This window comes from Antrostomus carolinensis, unplaced genomic scaffold (genome assembly GCF_000700745.2).
Source record: "Antrostomus carolinensis isolate BGI_N321 unplaced genomic scaffold, ASM70074v2 scaffold21010, whole genome shotgun sequence".
In the NCBI taxonomy this organism is placed as follows: Eukaryota; Metazoa; Chordata; class Aves; order Caprimulgiformes; family Caprimulgidae; genus Antrostomus; species Antrostomus carolinensis.
The window spans coordinates 12386-28516 of NW_010288019.1; the positions used below are offsets into that span (position 1 = coordinate 12386).

Sequence of the window (16131 nt, forward strand, 5' to 3'; positions counted from 1 at the left end):
TATGTTCAGCATTCAAAAAGATTTAAATATTTGATTTAAGGCTGTAAATCGTCTTGCTACATCGTGTATCCAGTGGGCTAACAGAAGCTCACTCTTGTTTGATATTGCATCTGCAAGACACAGCACAGGTACGAGAAATCTGGTTTCAGTGTGGTGACTTTCAGCTCTCTGGAACACGTTCATGGCTGGATCTGGAGTGCTCTGATTTACTGTTGCCTCTCTTTAGAGAAATACAGAAATGTGCATCTTGGCATGTTGATGTCCTTACAGCGGGATCTTCCCAGGACCCCCCCAAGGCTTACAGTACTTCAGCTGATGGTTCATGTTATAACTATTTCTGTAATGAGATACAAACTTTTGAAATTAACAACTGTGATGTCGGGATGTAGCCAAAGTTAAAATTTGACATTATACTCCTACAGCTAAAATATGTATCTTTGAAGTTTTTAATAGTTTCAGAATGGTTCTTTTTGTAGTATGACTTCACTCTTAATGTTTGAGCAGTGCTTTGAAGATCTGAAGATTACAAGCGCTGCTGAACTGCAGGCTTTTTTTTTTGTTGTTAATTGAGGATTAATAGCCATTAAAATCTGACAAGTGGCTACTCCAAGTGATTAGATTGCTTTGATATTCTGAACACTAAATTTACAAGGCTGGGGGACTCTTGAGTTTTATTTATGAGATATTTCTATATCCTTTTCTAAAGAATCTTTGTGTACCTGACTATTTCTTAAATACTAATTGTATTTACTAATATCCAGCAACCAATGGATTATTGCATAATAATGCATATGATTATTGACTTGTGTGTTCAGAGGTAATAGAATTTAGAAAACTGATTTTTTAATTATTATTATTAAAACAGTAAGTCAAATGACTTAATACAGTTTCTATTTGAGTACATAGCCTTTCCTGGTTGACCAGCTGCATTACTTAAGTAACAGTAACAGTTGAAATATGGTTTAGTTACTGTTAATTTCATGTAGCAATGGTATAGCAGTGAAGGGTTTAATGGTATTTAGAAACAATTATAGTTTGTACAAAGAGGCGATATCTCTTAGCTGAATAGGTGGATAGGAATTGTAAATAGTGCTTGGAAAGTGAATTAGCATTGGATGAAAGATGGGTTATACTGGTGTTTGTTTAGATTTCTTTGGGATGTTTTTTTCTATGTCATTTGAAAAAAAAAATATTAGGATTTCTCATTGTGTTGTGTTACTTGCATTATTTATATTAACACTTCTTACACTCATTTTCAGACCAGTAAAACTAGTCTGATTCTGTTCTGATGCTTCCTAAACTTATCATCTCTGGAAATGTCTAGATACAAGTTACTGTTCTTTTCTTTTGGGGGGTTGCGGGGGTGGTCTATTTAATATGAAGTATTGGTTTGTACAGTAAAATCAGGAAATGTCATGGCATTGTGGATTGAGAGACAGGGAACTTCTGGAGCGAGTCCAGCAGAGGCTACAAAGATGATTTAAGGGACCTGGAGCATCTCCTGTGTGTGGAAAGGCTGAGAGAGCTGGGACTCTTCAGCCTGGAGAAGAGAAGACTGAGAGGGGATCTTATCAATGTCTATAAAAACCTGAAGTGCAGGGGCCAAATGGATGGGGCCGGGCTCTTTTCAGTGGTGCCCAGTGACAGGACAAGGGGCAATGGGCACAAGCTGGAACACAGGAGGTTCTGCTTGAACATGAGGAAAAACTTGTTTACACTGAGGGCAATGGAGCACTGGAACAGGCTGCCCAGAGAGGTTGTGGAGTCTCCATCTCTGGAGATGTTCAAAACCCACCTGGACGCTTTCCTGTGCAACTGGTCAACCTGCTTTGGCAGGGGGGTTGGACTAGATGATCTCCTGAGGTCCCTTCTGACCCCCACCGTTCTGTGATTCTGTGATCAGCTCTTCTTGCTGCATCTAAACTAGCAAACAAATGGAAATGACATTTTTAGTGTTTAAAACTGGTCTTGTTATCACTAGAGAAATAGTTCTACTTTACACTTGAAGGTCTGTTTTTAGTACTGAAACACAAGTTCCAGTGCATGTTTGCCTTTTGGTCATATGGTGGTATTTTGATGGCAGGATTTTCAAACCAAGTTTAAGATCCTGCTATACCAAAGACTTGTCTTATGCGCTGAAGTAAGACCTTCCAGAGCAAAGAACAAAATGAAAATAAGAATCATATGTCATTGGGTGCATTTCTCAGACTTGTTAATTTATCTTTTTAGAAATGATTTTGGTAGCTAATGTATTTTCCAGTGAAGTCATAAACCTGATCTTCTGCAGCTTGCTAATGGGTGTGAAATTTAGAACAGTGAATTCATGACCTTCTCTGCTACCTTTCTCAGAAAACAAACTTGCAGGTAGGCATAAAACTCAAGGACTCTCTATCTCCCTGGATAATATTTGCTGTGGTCTTCAGGCTGGAGATTCAAAACTGCAGACTTGTGTAATAACTTCATTGTGTATTGGGGTATTTGGTTAGCATTTAAGATTTTTGAACTCCTAGTTTTATCTCCCTGAAAAATCGTTGATACTCTATGACAGCCCATGCTCTTTTCATTTGCTGCTGCTTTCTGTGAGCAATTATCATCAGAAATGCTGCGATAGAATTGGCATCGTATCACAAATGCTCCTGGAATGGAATCAAACAGGCAAATGGGATTCACAGTAACAGGGACAGTCATTGTGCATAGAAAACTCAAGAACAAATGAGGAGAAAAATACTGGAAAAGGTGAGGGTTACAAGATTGTGAAGATGTTGAGAATAGTTAAATTGTAGACAGAGAGCATGCTGTGCTGTAATCTCTCGGGTTAGTTATGGATTCCTTGACTGTGGAAGATGGAGCATATGGCAAATGTATGATAAACCTTAACTTCACACTAAATGCAAGTTGAATATTATTTATATGTTGGCTCTATGGTAGACAGCACCCATCTTCTACATCCAGGTGATCTCAAACTGGCATTTGCTGTACTACTTTCAGTGCTCTTAAGTTCTACTTCACTGCCCACTGATCTTAATTTCCTTACTGTTTTCCTGTGAAATGGGATTTATATAACCGAAGTATCTCTTTGTCTCTCTGCTCTGTAGGCTTGTTTTAACAAATTGGATGTAAAGATATGGCTTCAAAGGACTCAAGGGACAGATGTGAATGTGTATTGGGGTGAAACAATGTTATCTGCCCGTGATTGAGAAGCTTCAGTACAAGTGTATGTAGATGCAAGAGAAAGCATAAATGAGTGATATTGTGAATAAACAAGGAATCAGTGCGGTTAGTCCTGTTTGATACTTACGTCCAGCTTAGTTGGAAAAAGGTGTTTTTCCTCCAATCTCCCTGCAGCCCTCCAAGCAGGCTGTATATGAAGCTCTTGTTTTCCCATTTTACCTTAAGAAAGCAATGTATTTGTAAAAAACTTATTTTCTAGTCACCTTTTTCTTCCATTTAACCTATATTGTGGTGTTTTAATTCATTAATAGTGTTTTTAAAAATGTGACATAAAGTTCTGCTAAGCAACCACAGAGAAAGCTAGGTCCCTGATGTGTGAATATGAGCTTAACCCTCCCCCCATCCCATGTAGAATGTTCACTATATACCAGTATTTGTACGAAATCTGTTCTCGGCGTGGTTGAGCTGAAATCCATTAGACTAGCCTGTTTGCCAACAGACATTAAAGTAGTATTGCTTTAATGACAACATAGTAATCAGACATTTTCTGTTGTATTTTGCTTGGATGGATTAGAGTTTAGTGAAATAAAACCCACTTATGCTGGAGCAAGCATAAGTTCTTTCAATTCTGTGTTCGTGGTTAGTGTCTTATCTTGTTCTGGTTCCTGTTAAGCATAAAATTTTACTTAAGTATAAAGTGTTTCTAGCAAATGATTGACTATTTTTGAGTGTTTTTGTTCATACTGTTCCAATTTACAGTATAATCTCATGAGAATTATTCATTGTAGAGTACAGATTTATGGAAGGAAGTGAGAATTACATTATTAAAAATATGATGAGTAATTCAAAGTTATTTTTTACTTTCTTTTATCATTCATTATTTTTAAATATCCTATGACACACAGTTTACAAAAATATAAATTACATTATCATCGGAAGTAAAACTGCAATGCAATGTAATTTTGAAGGTTAATGCAACTGAAATTTGATGTATTTTATGCCTTTTAAAATTTTTCTACCAGTTTCTGCGGTTACTTTCAAGGTGTTTTGATAGTTTCTTGTGCAATATTTCCCTCAGGAGGGAGCTTATTGCCCCTGCAAGATAGCTTTTAACAGTTACAGCAACAAGATAAAGTAAGAAAGATCAATATTTCATTTTAGATGGGTGTTTCAGAAAATTGGTTTAAAACTGCATTTTGACTATTCATTTAATGGTCTTTTTTTATTCTCCTGTAATATTAGGATGGTCTCCAGTTCTTCAGCCTGTGTTAAAATTGCTGATGTTTAAGCAGTAATTTACTTGGTTTGCAGCTTTAATTTACGCAACAGTTCAACAACTTAAAAATTCCAGATCTATAGTTTGAGGACAAAAAACCCCATTGCATAATATGGTTTTCCTGTCTTTGTGTTGTAGGTTGTGTTAAAGATCATTAAACATTACCAGGAAGAAGGACAGGGGAACGAAGTGGTCCAGGGAGTGCTGCTGGGTCTTGTGGTGGATGACAGGCTGGAAATCACAAATTGCTTCCCTTTCCCTCAGCATACAGAAGACGATGCAGACTTTGATGAAGGTAATGGTTACAGTTCTGTGAAACTTTAGGTAAAAAAAACCCCAGACCAACCATATGTGCCCACGGTGAGCAAAAGCTCGTATGTGATCAGAGAGTGTTTTTATTGGACCTGAGGTATCAATGGGTTACTTGCAATGCCGCCCTCCATATGCAACTAAAATCTTGTCTATGTAAGGAAAGTTGTAGAGGTAAATACTGTACTATATGGACACACTTATTTTATAATAAGTCTGTCCAACGGGAAGTTACAGAAGTTTCCAGTCACAGAAGTTTCCAGTCTATAATTCATACAGACTTTAAAGCTTTTTATGCAAATGGCTGTGTGTGTATATGTGTATGTATTATACATGTATGTAGTCAGACATATAGATTGCCCCTCTGTGGATTTATTTGTATGTGTTAAGCACTCTTTGAAAGCCTGGAGAGCAGAGCTTTTTAAGTTTAAGAGGCACTGCTTAGCCTGATACGTGGGTGATATTTTTGCTTTTCCAAATGAGCTAGAAGTAGTATCAGTGGTTTCTATCTGTCTTGGCATTTCCTTGCTGGTCCTAGTAATGTTTTGTTATTGACACTGTAAGCCACTATAATTGTCTTTACACAGAATGGTATAAAATTCATAAAGTAAACTCGAAAGCCTTACAATGCTCATCTTGGTAATATATATCTGTGTGTGTGTATTTAATGATACTGGTAGAAATGCCTCTCTGTTAGCGCTTAAAGAGGGACAATTTAACTTCAAGAGTAACTAAAGAGGCCATATAGTCAAAGTAGTTGTGGTTGGATGCTCGATTCTGTCTAATTTTGATAATTCAGTATGAGCGAGATTACTTAAAGTACAAACTGCTTTTTCTTGCTTGTAATGAGGTTAGATATTATTATTAATATTTTATCTTGTTACAAAGGAATCTTAGATTCTGCTTTTAAAACAGATCATTTTAAGAATTTTTTGCAACTTGGTAAGGTTTCTTGGCTGTTTGTTGCTTCTGTTGTGGAATTATAGAATTTGCTATATAAAAAAAAAAAAAATAAAGCAAGACACAAGGGGATCTTAATTGCCCTGCATTAATATGATGCTTGAATCGGAACTATATTCTGTTAAAGCCTAAAAGTTGTTTTAAAGATTACTTCTCTTCTGGAGCTCTTCAAAGGATTGGAGTAATCTAATTTTTTAGTTGGAGCCTGTGCTTCAGTTTTTCTTGTAGAAAATGGCTGAATTGTTTCTGTGTAGCTGATGGGCAAGCAAGGAGTGAAATAAGTTTCTTAGTTTCCAAGATGGATTCATCTCGCCACATGATGACTGCCATGCTGAAGCTGTAAGCCTGTGATCTTGTGTGCAAAGTTCAACCGTTTCTGCTTGGGAGAAACGGCATTCCAATAAAGTGACTCTTGTTAGCAGTCTTTCTTTTTCCCTTAGCAAGTAGGCAATAATCCTGGCATTAAGTGAGGTGCAAAAGGCAGTGCTTGTGGAGCTTTTGTCACCTGGATGCCTTGGCTTGCCAATCTTCTGTCCCCATGCTGAGGGCACAGAAGGAAGAGCAAACTCTAGCCGGAGTGGAAAGTGAACCTGTCCCAGTGATGCTGATGCACGCCTCTAGCAGGGAGAGGGAATTTGCAGCCAGGTCAGGGGAGCTTGTCTGTGCTGAACCCTATAAGCCAAGCTCAAGAGACATTTTGTATTGGTTGTCATCTTCCCTAGCCTCTACTGTATGGGTCACAGAGAGGTTCTCTGTGTTCTTCTTAGTGAAATGCAGTTAATTAGATGGAACCATTTAGGAAAGGCACAGAGCTCATGTTCATTCTGCATTCTGTTTACCTAGGGCCTCTTCAGCCCTTTGACCTATGTGGTAGAGGATAGGGATGAGGAAAACACTAACAAAAACAGCTCTTGAGGTTGCCAGCTGAGTGCTGGGTACCTTTTTAGGCTCTATATAAAGTTGTCTTCTGTCTTGCCAATGTGAAAAACAATAATGTTTTATAAATACTCCTTGTTTGTTTTCCCTGGAGCTATGTTTCCCTATGCAAGCATCCTGACAGATTTTCAAAAGATTCTTTTTCCTTTTAGACATGGATATTCCATCAGAGAAATCTCTTATTACATGCCAGAACCTTAAAGCTGAGGATGCTAAAAACCAAACCAAACAAGGCACCTCCCTCTCCCCAAGACTTATATGTTACATCAGTATCATAACTGGCTTTACATCTTTGCAGAAATACAGGCCCAGAGATAGGGAAGGAAGGTATAAGGACTTGGCACTTCAGTGCCTCCATCACCCAGAATGATACTTAGTTGTTCTCTTTGGTCAGGATAATGTTGTATTCTCCTTTTTTCTTACTTAGTGTATTTTTTTTTCCCTCCTCCTCATCCAATATTCTGGAATAGGAACAGTCCTGTTGAGATTCCAAGTTTCTGGGCTCACAGAAGGCATTTATTATCAGACTCTGGTCATACTTGATCTTGTGTTAATGCAGGGACTGTTGCACTGGCTGAGTGGCCTCACTACCCCAGCCGCCCTTCTTCTGGGGGGAGGAAACGGGGAGCAACAACGGTGTGTGGGCAAACTAATCTCCTGTGATAAGAATTGAATGAATACACCCAAAAAATAATTTCTTCTTTATCATTTTGCAGGAGCTCTAGGAACAGGTCACCTGAAAGATATTTATTTGCCTTGTGGTCTTGAGGTGTTTGCTGTTAAGAGAATTGAGCATATGTACAGGAGGGTGATATTTGAGCAAACAAATTGTTGGACATTTGGGCAGGAGGCATTTAAGCTAATGTTTCCCTTTTTAAACTGAGCAAATCTAATGTAAAACACATTTTTGAGGGTGCTAAGAAAATATCCTTAATTTGAACTTGAAATAGGTATGCATGATATTTAAGAATCAGTTTGATAAAGAAGTATTTCTAACTTGTTAGCAACAACCATTTCGTCAGACATGCTTAGATATGCTTTTGTTATGGTGCCATTTTGTCTCTTGCTGCTAATGCCTGAGATAATAGTACATTTTGACTATTTGCTGCAACAGAATTCCTCCAAAGATTAATTTTTTGATTTAAAAAAGAACAACATACCCAAAGCTGTTCTTTTAGTGCAAGAACACTTTTTTTAGTGCAGTTTGAATTGGATTATTTCTAGAAACGACAGAAAACATGAGGTTTTTTTAGCTTCAAGTAATTCTTGTTACAAATCTGGGAGGATTGTCTACCATATATGCATCCACAGGTGTTTTTCATCTTAGAAAGTTTCTCTTGCAGTGTTGTCTTCCTTTGGTTCTCTTTACAAAGTGTAATTTTTTTTTTTTTTGCAAGATTTTCCTGTCAGGAAAGTCTGAAACACTTAGTTTGGCCTGCTGCAGCACTAGATTTTTTGGAGGGGGTGGGAAGGTTCAACCCAGCTCTCTGTTAGAAATCTGTAGGTGAAGCTTAGTTGATGATGTGTGAGCTAATGGAGGAAAATTGCAGGACAGGGTACGTTGCTGAGTCTTCAGCAAAAGATGCTTCAACACCAGCGTTTGATATGTTGAGGCTGTGTTCTGGACTTTTAGTCAGGCATTTACTTTTCAGATAACTATTTCCTTATTACTAGTGCACTTAAATTCTCATAGGTATGGAATTTGTTTCTCAAAACTCAGATCTTTAATTTTAAGAAGGTACTTTGTTATCTACATGTACAACCCCTATTCCCATGGCCCCCGCCCCTGATTAAACTCTTGTTTAGGGAACACCAAATTTCTGCCGTAAGGACTTTTGGCTTAAGCACTTGTGTGAAATGATGCAGTACCCCAGCTTGACTTTGTGGAGGTAGTTTTCTGAGAATTACTTTCGCTTTAGGGTACTTCATGCTTTTTTTCTGAGCATAGTTTTGCTTTCTTACAGTTAAGGTTTACAAAAAAGGTGTAATGCATGTGGTGTATTTTCTTCCTAAGAAATGAGTGTATTATTCTTGACTATAAATCATATTTCCAAGACACATGTTAAGTTCAATCCTTTGCACTTCATTGTTTTTATGTTCACTGCTATTCATTGAGTAGCTCTTCTCCCTCTTTAAAGGAAATTTATATTCCTTTCATGGAAAGCAACAGTTAAAAATGTAGTATACATCTTGTAATTCACTATAGATCTTGTGAGACATTTTTTTGATAAGGTACTTTGAAACAGATATTATTTCAACCTGATATATTTTAGTACCTTACTTAAAAAGCTGAGATAATAGATTAAGTGCTGTGGTAATTGTGCCAATAGAAACTTCAAGACACTTATATAATTATACATCAAAATAAGTTCTAGAAGGTTATAACTTTTTCTTCCTTAATAACTATGCAGAGTTTTCATTAGATTCCCTCTGAAATGCTGCAGATGAAAAGGTGATGCTGCCTTGTCCTCACACCTCCCCCTCCCAACATGATTTTTACTTTCTTACCTGCGGAGGCTAACTTTGGTTTTCAGTTTTCAGGTTAGAAGTATCTAGATAATTAAAGATTCTAATACCTTTGTTTTTCTGTGCTGTAGGTTGTATTTAGTTGTATCATCAGTCAGTAACAAGTAGAAATAACACAGTGCAACATTTCCACAAAAACACTCACTGTTTTCTTTGTTTGTGGCTTCTATTTAGCGTCAAATGAATAGACTTGCATATGGAGAAACATGCTGTAGCTCCTATATTGTACTTTTTGAGGGTTTTAATCAGCCAGGGGTAGCAGCAGTTCATACTGCTGAGCCTTACCTCCAGTGTTGCCGGTACCGTGACCTGTGATACATGATCTGAAGCAGAGGGCTTCAGGTAGCTTAGAAAACTTAAGACAAAGCAATGAACTGAATGTGGGCTTTTGAAGGCTGGCTACTGCAGTGAGAATGAAGCGAGTGTTGGCTGTGCTAAGGCCCCTCCTGTTTTATTGGAGGACTTGTTCTTGAGGTTACATTTCTTGAAGTGAAGCCTGTGGTCTGCTACACTGGTTTGACTTTATAGGGGCTTCAAGATCAAGGTCACATGTGTTCTTACACTTTGCAGCATACTGCACCTCAGTGTGTAAGTGTGGTGGTGGTTGCTGGACTGTTTGGCTTTTTAAAAAAATCTTAATAAAAAAGGATGCTATCTTCTGGTCATATTTTTTTCTTTTATTAGGTTAATAGTGTACTCCACAAACAGAGCTGTGAGTACAACTGGAGAGGTAGTATGAAACCCTAAGGTGCTTGAAACCCCTGTATGGTCAAACCAGAATCTCCCAGACAGTACATATATACCTATAGGGACCAAGTGGACTCTGTGAAGGTTGGTTTCTTTTGCTAGCATTGCTGTACGAGTCCTGATGTCATTAAACCACAGCCTCCTACCTGTGTTGATTCATCTCCTTTCTGTTAAGGCTTCTGTCAAGGCTGAGTTTTGGCAGTTTTTCTTGTGAAAACAGCTTTGTTATTCCCTTTTTAAATCTGCTAGGAGTATAACTCAAACATTTATCGCTGTAGGTGTATCTTTTATTTCTTTCTTACTGTTGCAGGACAGAACTTGAACATGCTGTAACTGTGCTCTGAATAGGCAGATGCAATTTTAGCTGATTATTTTTTTCTGTTTAGATTTATTCTCTTTAGTTATAACATAAAAGATGGAGAATGTCATGTGTATGGTCTTCTATTGTAAGAAAATAGAATGTTTATGAAATGCAGAAATACAATTATATCAAATTTAAGTTTTATTTCACTAAGGACAGGAACAGATTACCCAAAAAGCTCCTAAATCAAAACCTTGGTTCTGGCTCCAGTTGTAGTCCATTTATCTGGATTCCTCAACCGTGTTTTTCATAAGTTCCTGTAGTAATTTAGGAAGAAAGCTACACTATGTAAATGTTGACTTTTCAATTACTAAGTGCTGGCAAGAGCCCATCAGGTTTGTGCATGCACTTAACGAAGTTTCACTTTGTGCTGGATGTAAAAAGGATGCTGAATTTTAAGTTGTTTTTTTTTCTTTATCATTTGGGTGTGAACATTCCATGAAATAGTCTGTAGACTTGGTAAGGATTAATTTGTATAAAGAATTAATGTGATTGTGACAAAAGGTGGATCGTCAATTGTTAAACATGCAAAACAGTCTCATCTAGTCTTCCAAGTTTTTGGGTTTTTTTGTGGGTTACCAGACCTGATACTGGAATATACTGATTGACAGACAGGTTGGTTATTAGGTGTGCTTAATTGTCAAGTAATAAGATGTATCACATAGTCAAGATTCTTTAATAAAGCTGCTAATCACACCTGCGATATTTTGTACGTTACCTGTCACTAGCGCGTGTTCTTATTTTTGTTTCCTAAAAGGAAACTAATATTGACACTGCTCACATAATTGTAATGGTTCAGTGGAGTAGCAGGCATGAAGCATGTTTAATGTTTTGCATAAGTTTTCATACTGTGCAGACCTCTCTCTACTGGGGTTTTTTCTCTTTTATTGGGCAAAGAAGAAACTCGGATAAAAGGCAGCTTTTCAGGTCACAGTGTCAAGTGCCCTGTATGAGCGGATGCCTGGACTTTTCTGTATCAGATAACATAATGACGCCAAAGTATGTTTTTATAATAGAAAGTCCTAAGAAAAAGTGTTTTTAATGATGTTAGATACCCCAGAGGAAAGCGAGGAGTACGTGTCCGTGTCCTCTGAAGCTCTTCCAGCAGCGGGCGGTCTCGGTGGAGCCCCCGTTAGAGGGCACTGCTGCCCAGCGCACCGGCCTCCGGCTGCGCTGCCTCTGAGCCAGGAAAACTGGGGCTGGCACACTGAAGGGGGATAAAAATCATTTAAATCTGATAAGTTTCATTGAATCTTTTATACAAATGAATTTTGAAAATATGTTACAGAGGGCATTGAATTAAATGTAGCTCTACTGACTCAATGGGGTTTTTTTTGTTTCTTAAATCGGGCTGAATGTGCTGCGTGTTGCAAGGAACTGTATAGATCAGTAGAATTTGTTTCAGAGACTTCTGTGTGTGTATATGTAACCTAAAAGCAGAACAGGAGCTTTCTTGTTTTGGAAGGTCTTGTCTTCACTTCCCAATTCTACCATATGTAACTAAGAAAGAGGGGATATCACTTGTGATGTGTCTTCTTAGACAGCTTATTTAAGTAGGTATATACTACTGGACTGTGTAGACTTAAAAACTGCATGTAAACTGTTCCTTATAGTATTGCATGAAATGCCTGAAATGCCTTGTTTATTGCATTTCTGGATTTTCAAGTTGATTTTCACTGTAGAGGCAATGCTTTAAAGTGGTAGGTAAATTCTTTTGTTCAACATCAAATATTAATCAAAAAAGAGAAATAATTTTGTTCTTTAAAGCACCAGGCATATTAAAGTTTTATTTAAATCCAGTCCCATTAAGATTTTGCTGCAAAAGAAGTTGGTGTAATTTCCTTTTAAACACAGAAGTGCTGTACTATCTTTTTTTTCCCTTCCTTTAAAGAAAAATATTTAATTGTATTTTTCCTTGAGTAATTTTAAACATAAAAACCTTGTGACTACCTAGAATCTGAAAAATTTGGGCATAGTTTATTGTTTTTTTTTCTTTTAATAATCCATGATTGCAGTGGATATTAATATATTTAATAAACTTTCATGCTGAACTTTACTGAAAATTATGCTTAAGAATAATCATTGAGTAGTCCTAAAAATGAAATTAGAGACGCATTTTAAGTGATAGGTAGTTTGCTGCATGTGAGTATCTTTTAGCAGCATTAGAACGAGCTGGAAGAATATCCAGCTTATTTTTACATTCAACCATTTTACTTTATGCAAGTTTTGAACTTGAAACCAGGAGATTTTTACTATACTGTTTGCGTTCTATCTTAGCTGTGTTCTTTATTTCTAATCATGGTATATGATCGCTTAGTTTGCTACATGGATATTTCAGATAGTTTTGTAACACTTGCAGAAACTCATTAATTTTTATGTAATCAGCAATATGAAAGCCCAATTTCTTTTTTTATTTTCTGCAATTTGGGTAAAATATTACAAGTAACCTATTCTGAATTTGATTTTTCTTGCTAATATAATTAGCTCAACTCTGATAAAGACATTAAAGTGCACAGAAGAAGATAACTAATTAAATAATAAAAGACTATTCAGATGTTTAATATCTGTTCTTTGATTTCAGGCATCAATCTGTGAATTTTATGTCTATGTTGTAGTTTGTAATAGTGATTTGAAAGCATTAAACCTTCTGTTTACTGTTTATTAGGCGAGAGAAAATGTACAGGTTATTTACCCTGAGTACTCAAAAGTTTTTAAAACAATTTTCGATGAGTTAGAATCTGAAGGTTATTTGATTTTTTTATGGATTTATTTAATATATTATTTGTTCAGTTTTGGGAATATACAAGAACTCTGAAATACAAAAATATTTTATATTCCCCACACTTTAAATCACACAGATGCAGATGACCTTGTGTTTATATTTTATCATTAACTTGTGGAAATATTATGGTAAACAATATCTAATATCTTAGTTCCTATTAAAAACGGAGACTAGTAATTCTTTTAGCTGCTCTATTACCGATTAGTTTATGAAACAGTATTGCTGTGAACATATGGCAAAGGTGAAACTTGCTGGCTTCCCCCCCACCCCCCCCAGATGTGCTCTGTCATTCACTGAGCGTTTAAATTTTGCTGTACCACAGCTCAGGAAAACCCGTCTGGATAAAACCATTTGTATTTTAAGGAAGGGTTTTTTTTCAGCCAGTTGCTCGAACGTATGATAGACATTTTGGTAGATCCCCTGTTCATCTTGCCCAGCTGAGATAGGTGCCTTCTTGGGTGCCTAAAGTTTAGAAAAGGAGAAGCTTTAGGCTCCCTCTGTGTTTGGGGGAAGTAGAGCTTCATCCAGAAAGAAGCCCAGACTGTGTAAAGACAGTGTCGTCAATTCTGGTAAAAACTTTCTACTTCTTTATCTTTGATTATGAGTCTTCAGTCTTAGACAGTGTGCTACAGGAGTGGCCATTTCCATCGCTCTGGGCTTTTTGTGTGTTTTGTTTCAGGTTGTTCCTAGTCCTCTCTTAAGAGACCATTGCTTGTGGTCCCTGTGTTCCCCTGTAGCTTTAGCCAGGTACTTCGACTCTCCGCTCCTTTGTTCTTTTGGTAACACTTCTCCCAGAGTGACTGGACCAGGAGGAAGAGAGTGCTCTTTTAACACCTTCTCATTACCTTTTTCCATTCCCCCTCCTTTCCTTTTTTTGCTAATACAAGTATTTAGCCATTTCCTTCCCTGAAGAATGCTGCAATAAACCTGAGGGAGATGAAGAAAAGCACGGCAAAATGAACAAATCCCACATGCTAATGTTTTATTCTGAGAGCCAAAATGAAGGAAGTGACTGTAATTCTATTGAACAACAATTCAAATCAGTACATCTGGGTGAAAAAGTAATAGAAACTGATTGACATAAGAAGTAATAGTAAACTGAGAAAAATCTTCTTGCTTCTTGTTTCTTGCTCCATAATGTTTTATGGATTTCTCAACTGCATAATCTGGAAAAATTTTGTAGCATTTTTCTCTTCTAGAGGAAAATTATACTTACTCGAGGTATAGAACTCAAGTTGCACCTTTTTTGTTCATAGCATTTATATTTATTTTAATGATAACAGAGTTTAAGTTTAGTTCTATATTTAACGTTATTTATTTATGATTAATATATATTGCTAAATCCAGTGCTGCACTCAAAAATATATGGAGAAGCTGAAAAAGCTCAGACTGAGCAAATCTTGCATTTTTGTGTAGTCTGATGAGCCAGTGTATAGAGTCTTAATAACAGGAAAACTTAAGGAAATAAAACCTTCCTTAAAGCTCTACTGAAAGTGAGTAGGGTGTGCGTAGCTGCACATTTAATAGTGTATATTAGGTTAAATTTATAGAATTCCTTATCAACTGTATCTACAAAATGTATTTATTGCAGATAAGGTTGTTCTCACTCATCTAACTTCAAGACATTTACTGTATTTTGGGTTGTGGTGTGTTGGCTGGGAAGTTGCTGTAGTATGCAGCTTGTCTTTTGTTTCACTGTTTGCTGAATACACAGTTTGATTTCTTTTATTGGATTACATGCTTCAGTTCAGCGTAAATTCATGCAGTAGAAAAATACACATTAAAATAGATTGTTTACTCTTCAGTAAAATACTCATGCGTTTTTGTAGGTTTAGCGTGATAAATCCTCGATGAACGTGTTTATAACCAACATGCGGCATTGTGGAGTTTTAGTCAATAATAGAAATGGAAAGATTTTTTGTAACTTTTTTAGAAAACAAGGCAGGCATGTTCTTTGTGCGATATATTTAGGTCATAAGGGACATCTGCTAAGGATAATTTTTTAACACTTGCTAACAATCCTAATATAATATGGCCTATTCATCAGTCATATTGTTCCTGACTTGGCTAGTGTGGATTTTAGTGATTCCTGATGTGCATTCAGATCCTCTTAATTGCTAGTTTCTTGCTGTTCTATCTTATTGTTTTGTAGGACAATGCATAAGCGGGCACAGAATAATCAAAATGGTTTCCTTGGCCATATTAGGCACCTAACAGATATATTTGCTCTGCAATGTGTGCATGTTTTTGCAAGTGGAAGTCTCGTTGAAACAAAATAAATCTTAACAGGGAAATAATTCAACAAGATTTGAACAATGCTATTCAATATATATGTGTGTATATGAATGTGTGTGAATATAAAAAAATATATACACATATATATTTTTATACATGTGTATGTGTGTGTGTGTATATATATGTAAATATATATATAAAACCTAAACCATGTGGTGTGTCTTGAAGCTTTTATAGTGTGCATTTATGCAGCAGAGAAATTAGAGGGGTAGGAGGCACTACAGACTCTGAATGTCAGGATTTTAGAGTTCTTGATAAACTCTTAAAATGTGCCAGTTTTATGCCTTTGGTTTGGAAAGAAAAGCTGTTTCAGAGATGTTTGCAGTATAACTGAGATCTAATCTTCTGTGTTCTCATGAACTCAGAATTTCACGTAGCTGTAAGGCATCTGACTTGGTCATGTAATGTTCCTCAGACTACCACATGGGAGGCAGATAGGAAGGTGGGCGATGTTAGGCTTCATTGTTTTGAGGGGAGAGACGTTATAGTGGGAGTGGGTTTTAGGGTTTGATATTAGTGAAACAGGAAAACTGACCAGCTAAGTCTGGCAAAATTACTGAAAAGGGTGTTTGCAATTTGACTTCCACATTTAGGTGGAAATATATATATTTTTTTTTTTTCCCCTTTTCCCTCTAGCGTGTTCGTGGTATGTGGGGTTTGTTGTTTTTTTTTACCTTCTTTTTTTAGCAGTTTGTATTGCTCCATACTGCATTCTTACTGACAAATAGATTAATAGCTGTTTAATGCTTTTGGATAATTGTTCTAAAC

The 16131-nt window shown here is 36.7% G+C and overlaps 1 protein-coding gene across 1 annotated transcript in view; it reads left to right on the plus strand.

Annotated features, from left to right (window-relative positions):
- The first annotated feature begins 3240 nt into the window (after positions 1–3240).
- Positions 3241–16131, plus strand: part of EIF3H (eukaryotic translation initiation factor 3 subunit H) — a 67702-nt gene continuing 54811 nt past the window's right edge. The window contains exons 1-2 of the mRNA XM_010165355.2: positions 3241–3276; positions 4586–4742. Of these exons, the coding sequence (XP_010163657.2) occupies positions 3241–3276; positions 4586–4742 (193 nt within the window). The remainder of the gene's footprint in view (positions 3277–4585; positions 4743–16131) is intronic.